Genomic DNA, 8952 nt, shown 5'->3' on the forward strand with positions numbered 1-8952 from the left:
AATGCTACTATATTCTTAAATTTAGATATTTTTATGCATAAATTTAGAAAGTATTTTTACAAGTCTTTTTTCCCAAATTAACAATGATAGGGCCACAGCACAACAAGGACAGTTAACGTTTAGTGCTAACGGCAGGCAGTGTATGACAAAATCAGTGACAGCTATTCTTCAATCACATAAAACACCTGTTAGTGAATGGTCCCCAGATATGCTAGATTATAATGTGGAGCAAAGTGAACACTTATACGAAAAACATGCCAAGATATATCTCATGATGGAAGATATAAAAATCAGTGTAATGATTTTATTACTCTTTGCACTATGGTGAAGTCCTGACTGGTTTAACAATGAGTCTCCAGAAAAACAACGGCCCATCTTCTACTCTAGCCATGACGAAAATTCTATTTGAGAGTAACAAATGCATTTTTACTATGGGTAACATGACACTAAGTTATAGTATAGCAAGAACAAAAATATTCCTTTTGAAATTGTAAGTGTATGTGTCATCCCAGAAACACAGACATGACTGATTCAGATTTTGATGGTTTTTCTGATGTGAGTAATGGGAATCTTGAAGAAGGTATGCTGGATGAATCTAGTATGTCAAGTGTCGGCAGTTTTTCATCTATTGAAGCAATTAAAGCATGTTACACTTATCTCATAAGTTTGAGAATTTTAATGACAGGAATACATTTCATGATTTAATTGACATAGAGATTTATAACAATTTTGAAGACATTGAAAATACACCAGATAGTGTAATTCTGAAATCTCTTAGAAATGACACAACACAGCAAATACTATTATTTAATTAACAGTCTTATGTCACACATCCGTCTGATCCACCTAGCTCTATGACAAGTTCAGATCGGTCTGACGTAACACATCAGAGCTCTATGACCAGTACAGATCAGGCTGACGTGACACATCAGTCTGATCCACCTAGCTCTATGACCAGTACAGATCAGGCTGACGTGACACACCAGTCTGATCCACATAGCTCTATGACCAGTTCAGATCAGTCTAATGTGACACATCAGTCTGATTCACATAGCTCTATGACCAGTACAGGTCAGGCTGACGTGACACATCAGTCTTATCCACCTAGCTCTATGACCAGTACAGATCAGGCTGACGTGACACACCAGTCTGATCCACATAGCTCTATAACCAGTACAGATCAGTCTTATGTGACACATCAGTCTGATCCACCTAGCTATGTGACCAGTACAGATCAGGCTGACGTGACACATCAGTCTGATCCACTTAGCTCTATGACCAGTTCAGATCAGGCTGACGTGACACATCAGTCTGATCCAGCTACTTGTAAATCTAGGTCCCGCCAGTCTGATAAGACACAGCAGTCTGGCCCTGCATATATAGCCTCTCCTATTCCTTGTTCCAGCCTGTCAGCTGTGTCTCAAGGGTCTGGTACGCCCTTGTCTTTACTTGACATTTTCCGAAACGCAGACGTAAAAGGCAAATAAATGAAGATGGGTGGGAAGGAAATATAACCAAGAAAAGAATAAAACTCAAGTGAAACATATGTTACTTCATCAGGTAAAATCAAGCAGGAAAGAATGCTTAAAAATGGCTGCGGCCAAAGTTGTAAAGCGAAGTGTCATAGTAAAATAAATACTGAGGAAAGGGAAGCTATTTTTATGAATTTTTGAGACTGGGGTGAAAACACAAATAATTCATTTGCAGTACTGTTACTGAATCAAAAATAAAGCGTATTACGGAAAGGGACAAAAACCTCAAAAGCATAAACACTTCCAGAAAATTTACATTTTGTAAATGGGGAATAAATCCAAGTATGTCAACAGCTTTATATAGAGATACACTTGACATATCCACATTCACAATTGCATCAGCAATTAAAAAAACTGATACATACATGCAATCAGTCTTGACAGGAGGGGCACTCACAAAACCAGGCCTAATAAAATTCCTGATACTATCATTGATGACATCAAACAACATATTCAACGTTTTCCTCGTATTGAGTCGAAAACCATCGACAAAAGAGTATTTGGAAGGAGCTACAAGGAATCAATGTAAAGGAATATTTTTAACACACATCATAAAATTGCCTTCAATTAGCACCTGAAAGACATGTGTGATTTCTAGTATCAATTTTCAAATATCAGACAACTTGAACAAAACGGGATACAATAAAAGTATCACCAGCATATTCAAAGCGAAAAAGCAGCGATAAATGCTGAAGACACTGCCAAATAGTTTGCTAAAGCTGACCAATCCCTTTTTGCTGGCTGCTTTGACCTACAACAAGTAATGATCCTACCAACAGCATCTCAGTCTTGCCTCTGTTACACAAGAAAACTTAATTTTAATATGTCCCTGTATTCACATGTAACAGGGAATGCACACTATTATGTATGGAATGAAGGAATTGCTGGCAGAGGGTATTGTTTGATTGCCTGTTGTGTTTTAAATTTTATGAAAAGCATTGCTTCAGATATCGTTAAACATTCACACTATTTCCTGACAATTGTTCTAAACAGAATCGTAACCGTTTCATTTTGACCATGCTTTGGTACAGTATGAAGACAATTTAATTTGACAGTGTATCTCATAAGTATCTAGAGCGTTGCCACACACAGAAAAAAACGATTCTGTTCTTTTAGCAATTGAACGGGTTTGTAAACATATAACATTGTATACCACATCACAGTGGTGTGCTTGTATTCAAATTGCAAGACGTTCAAATCCTTGCCATGTAAATGAGACGGCAAGTTCGATTTTTTATGATTTCAAATATCTTAGTAATTAGGTCACTATTCTACTATATGACTTATCTGCCCCTTAAAAGGAGACATTTTGCCATTTTAGTAACTTTATTAGTTTAATATTTCTTTCTGTGCATTTGCAAAAATATAATGCATTGCTCTAATCATGTATTTAATACCCATATGAAATGGAATAATATTAACAATACATGAAGCTTAAAAAAATAATATGGGAGCATTTTCATAGAAAAATTGACATCGCAAAACTAATAACATTGTTGCCTAATTGAATATGTTTTTTTTTCATATTATAAATGATTCTTGAATCTAAACGTAATAACAACTATCAACTTATGCATTTATTATTTTTACAAATAAACAAAACGCATTCAACTTTAGGTGCGTGTTTCTGTATTCTGTCTGAATCATTTATTGAAGAAATAACAAAGCAATTTTAATTGCATATATTGTCTGGAAATTATCATACCAGCATTGAAAAATACAGTTTAATTAAAATTTCAAACCGACAAACATCCCCAAAGATTAATTTATTTCGCTTTTTGAGTTATTTTCTCTGAAATATTGGACGTATTTTTAAAATAATTTGTTCTAAATGACCTTTCATGATTGCAGAAATTTCTTTCCAGACTAATTCATAAACAAATGGGCAAATACTAATTAGCTTTCACTTTGAGAGATTGAATGTGTTAGTAATCATGAGTTATATTGCACTTATTATAATCTCTCATTAATATTCTAATTTTAAACAGAATTCGATTTTCACGTATCAAAGCTGTTGTCAAAGTATTCCTGTTACAAGACTTTTACATTCATCATCTATATTAACGGCTGATAAAAGATATTATACTTAGATCTCCCATTGTACTCTATTAAGGACTAATAAACAGAAGAAATATTTCAATATTTCAAAATTGATTGGTGCTACCACACTGTAATTTGAAGACGAAGCCTAAATGAAAACTAATATTCAGATATTTAACATTAAATGGGTCGTTCTATGTTAATTATTATTACATTTGTGCGGTTATCAAACATTTGTAAGTGCACGAGGCATTTGTGCCTTGTATGAAAGGAGAGAAAAACAGAAGTCCCAAAAGAAAGCCAAACACGGCAAAGTTGAAAATGTTGCAGGTTTGGTTTGATTGAGACTGTTAATGGACGGTACTGGAAAGTGCAAGTTAACGTTCATGCCCTCTAGAACCGACTTAAGCGGAATACAACATTTAATCATAGTAGTGGAACAGTTTTGAATTTAGAAACATCCGCATTATTCATTGCATTATGAGTTTGTGCTAACGAAATAAATTAAAGTTTCTTTTGCACATGTTTTCAATTTTGGACTTCTTTGTTTTTAATAAACATAATGTCCATGTGTGTAATACAAAATAAATATTAGATCCCTTTCATATAAAATAATGATATTTTTGTTTTACAAAATTATAAGTTTTGTAGAAAACTAAACTCAAATTCGAATACATAAATCACCAGAATATTTATGAAGTCTTAGCAACAATACATGGAATGATGTTTAAGCAGCTATCCTGATCCTTTTATGCACGTTGAATTTTACATCACTTGATCAAAAATACTTATCGAAAACAAACACAACAAATTCTACATAAGATATTACTAGTACAATTATAATAAAAATTCTAGATAAATCGTTATATACGAAATTGATAAATTAACAATAAGTTGATACGAAACATATGGCAATTTTCTTGGCTATATCTAGCATAATATAAGTGGTATCCTACTAATAATGTTTCTGTATTTTTTCTAGTACATCAGTCCTTTTAATAAAGATAATTAAACAACAGACTATCTTTAAATCAACTGTAATGTTGTACAGAAAAGCAATAACTCAGATTAAAAGGAAACGATTAAACACGGAGAGTGACCCACATTAAAACTCATAGAAGCTTTTTCATTATTTGTTTTGTAGAAGACTGTTTCACATGATCAGGTTATCTATATCTTATGTTAAGCACGATTTAATAGAAAAGGCTTTATAAGGTCAGTCATTGAGAACAAAGTATTTCAAGATAACTTTCATTCATCGGAAAGATAACAAGAACAAGACAGTTACTCTCGACTATTCGAAAAAGTTGTTACAAGGGTGTTTCATTGAGTATAATAATGCTTACCTAGATGAATACATAAAATTGTCCGAAAAGGTACAAAGGCTGATGTTTTATCGAGTTAATCACTTCTTTAATATTATGAATACATAAACTTGTTCCAAAAAGGCACAAGCCCTTCAGTACTTATGGAGATACCAGCTTACAAGCAAAAACTTTACCTAGAATTTCTTAGCCCAAAAAGGGGCATAATTATGGATAAACAATGAGAATTATGAGACTTGTACCAGTCATGTAAGACAATTCTAGAGAACAAGTGTGTGAAGTTTCAAACAATACCCTTCAGTAGTTATGGAGATACCAGCTTACACGCAAAAACAAAACCAAGAATTTCTAGGTCGAAAAGGGGCATAAATATGCAAAAAGCAAATCAGAGTTATGGGACTTGTGCCAATCATGTTAGATAATCACAGAGAACAAGTGTGTGAAGTTTCATTCCATTCCCTTCAGTAGTTATGGAGATACCAGCCTACACACAAAAACTTAACCTCAGGGACGCCGACATCGACGCCGACGCCTACAAATGGGTGACTGCATTAGCTCGATCATTCTGCCAATAGTCGAGCTTAAAATGGCTTGATGCTATGTAACTTGAAAAATATGTTATCTAGGTAAGACACTTTATAAGTCAAGACAAGCTTATCTGTAGTACTACATATGTTTGTCTAGGTAGAGCTTATTGTCATATTGAATTAATAATTGTATCAATGCCATGTTAAACCTGCTCATTTAGATACGTTTTCTGTTTTAATGATAAATACCAAAAGTGTTTACGTGTTTATTAACAGTACTGCATCATATATATCACCATTAAGGAAGAAAAAGATTGATTTTAAATGTTTTAACTATAATAATACATGACCAATAGTTTAAAAGTTTCATCAATATCGACTTTTTAATGAAAGCAATGCTTAACTCGGTGGTAAGGAGTTAAAAGACTTTTGGTTTCTAATTGAAGGTTATGTGTTTGAATCGTAATGACTCGTTTTTTCTTATACGTTTTTCATTATAGTTTGCAAAACTTGCCTTCTTAGTTTCTGTGCATACAAATCACTCATTGTACGACTGTGTAATTATGAAAATACATTTATGTCTAAAACAGTATCAAAATTATGATTTTTTAATGAAATACACCAAAATTTAAAGAAATGTTTCATCCAATAATACTGCATATAATTTATGATTAATAATTAAAGACATTTGATTTCTTTGTTAACAATTCGAACTTGCAACTTCGCGGTTGCTATGCTATCGTACTTACCACAAGGCATCGGAACTTTAGAATAAAATAAAGTAACGAAAACTTTCCTATCAAATGAAATCAATAAGTAAATCGTAATACATTACGGACACTAACAAAATGCTTCCGAAACTTAATGAACCTCAGGCCAATATTGCCAATCAATAAAACATATTTATATTTTTCATAAGTATAACTCGTCAAATTATATTCTCAAAAATCGTCAACATATTACAAATTTACACCAGATACTGCATAACATGCTCCGTCAGAAAACCAGCTGTTTAAGTTACAAATTTATGTAGGGGAAAAAGACAGAAATTAACGAAAACCTGTTGCTGTTTATATTACCACAATAATAGATGAACGCTACGTAATATTTTACCTTAGTTTGAAAAAAAAACATAACCATATATTTGTTAAAGTTTTGACACAGTGAAAATCAGGAAGTCAAACATGGCTGCAGAAACATAAGCTCTTTTCTGTCGTTATCTACTACAATTAGACTTTCTAAATCACGTCACTTGTCACTAAGTTTTTCTTTAATTTTCAAGTATTGGACACAAAAAGCTTGATGCTATGTCAATTATAAGGTCCATAAAGTATTTCAACAATAACATTTTGTAATAGAATGTTTTATAACCTGCTATATATAGATAGTTATATAATATCGGATCATCTTATCTCATACTTGCCAACATTATTCTCATACATTTTGTTTCCGGTCATGTATCGTGCTAATTACTTCCAATATATTTATTTATTATATACTTAAAAATGAAATATTGAGAAATATTGATGAAATAAAATGCGTATTTTCATTTTACGTATTTTCACTGTAAAAATTTATTTTTCACTGCAGTGAAACATATTTTCCGTATTTTCACTGGTGTCTTGCCGGACTACTTTCTTTTAAATTCTGCCAGTACACAAAATTTAAGGGAAAGTCTTTCAAATTTTAATGTCAAAAAAGAGAAAAATGTATATAATAAACAGAAAATTCAAGTTTTTTCTATAAATACATGATTTATTTTCATCTTGTGGCATGAAAATTACAATATTTCACTCGTGGCTACCGCCACTCGTGAAATATTTATTTTCATACCACTCGATGAAAATAAATCATGTATTTATAGAAAAAACTTGAATATCCTCTATTTATTAATCAACTTAACTGGGTAACTGACTTGGTAACTGACCTTCAATTATGCACCAATTTTGTAATTAGGTAAATGCAGACGGCATTTTTGGTAATTAACTCCACATATGAAGTTTTGTAACAATTTTACTGACTCTTTGAATCATAGCAAAACATTATGCGTTGTAAGTATATGAATACATTCAAGCTTTAAAGATCTTTGACTTCGTTAAATTGATGTACGTTACTATATCCTGCAAGAGTCATTAAATCTCTGTTTCTCTTCACATCAGTTGTTATCTTTCTCTTAACAGGAATTGTGGTTTTAAATACTTAATCTTAATTAATCTCCTTTCTTGGAATTTTGGTCTGTAAGGTATAATTTAAGATAAAAAAGAACAGATTTATCGTTTGTTTATAAATTCGCATCATTTTATATTTTAACAAATGATATGGAGATAAATCTAATAAAAGAAGACATTCAATGATACATTTACAAAGTCTGTTTATGGCCTTAAGTTTTATCGCTGTATTAAATTACGACAAAAATGTCTCCGGGGAGGTTGAAGTTTGTTTCATAACAATTATCGAAGAATTTACTACTTTTTCGAACTGAATATCTTATGTCTGTATTGGCCGATTATTTTTAATCTGGACAAAATAAAACAAACTTCATGAGATCTTGTCACTTGTGTTTTGTTCCAACTTATGTACAGATATAACATAGACAAAAACATGGCATATCCACTGGATAATTCACAGTCCCGCATTTTTTTCTTGCGAAGTCTTTATTTCATCGGGCTGTGTATTACAAAATTGATGTTTTGATAATATAAGTTAATTGAACATGAAAATGTTATTGAATATGATCAATACCTTCATTATTATACATTTCATACCACATGGAAGTGTAGATTACAAATAGAGTAGACTTGGAACAGCTTTCTCACGATCGTCACGAGAACTATATCAAGAAGCAACATTGAAAATTGTTTTTCTAGTAGAAGTATTTTGCAGACATGACATGGTATTGATTACCGTTTTACAAATGTCTTAATTTGAATAAATTAAATCTTGTTTTCCCCTCTGAACAATTCACTCATAATATTTACATGCCATGAGTATAACTAAATGTAATGAAGCGTAATATCATGCAACACTTATTACAAATTAGCGAAGCTAATGTTTGGAAAAGCAATAAATTAATAGTTAAAAAAATGCTTAATAACATTTATTCATTTAAGTTTTTTTTAATAAATTGAAAGGCGTTAAAGCCATCGCCGTTTCCTCTTGCATCAATCAAAATACCTTGACGATTCTTTATAATCACCTCGGATTTGATACTGACTGGAATTAGTTCTATTGCGCGACTTTTGATGTAAAAATGACCAGACATAAATTTGAAAAGAAAAACAAACAAAAAAAACACAGACATGCAACTACAACCAATGTCTAAATATTATGTAATATTTTATTATAACGGCAGCGTTATTGTTTATGAAATATGTTACAATTATTTTTTTCATGCTAAAGACTCTTTTTTATGTTTGAAGATGAATTAATTTAGTTTTTTAGTTTGTTTATGCAAATAATTGCTACCAGATCTAAAGCTTTTCCTATGTGATATGAGCCGGTTTATATGGTAAAGGGAATATCATACCA

The 8952-nt window shown here is 31.8% G+C and overlaps 1 protein-coding gene across 1 annotated transcript; it reads left to right on the forward strand.

Annotated features, from left to right (window-relative positions):
• Positions 1-522: 522 nt before the first annotated feature.
• Positions 523-1487, forward strand: LOC132723056 (serine-rich adhesin for platelets-like). Its single transcript, XM_060707723.1, has 2 exons — positions 523-609; positions 819-1487. Exons 1-2 carry the CDS (start codon positions 523-525, stop codon positions 1485-1487), a joined length of 756 nt encoding a protein of 251 aa, XP_060563706.1.
• Positions 1488-8952: the final 7465 nt, after the last annotated feature.

The sequence above is a fragment of the Ruditapes philippinarum genome, unplaced genomic scaffold (genome assembly GCF_026571515.1).
Source record: "Ruditapes philippinarum isolate M1 unplaced genomic scaffold, ASM2657151v2 ctg549_1_1_1_1, whole genome shotgun sequence".
Lineage (NCBI taxonomy): Eukaryota > Metazoa > Mollusca > Bivalvia > Venerida > Veneridae > Ruditapes > Ruditapes philippinarum.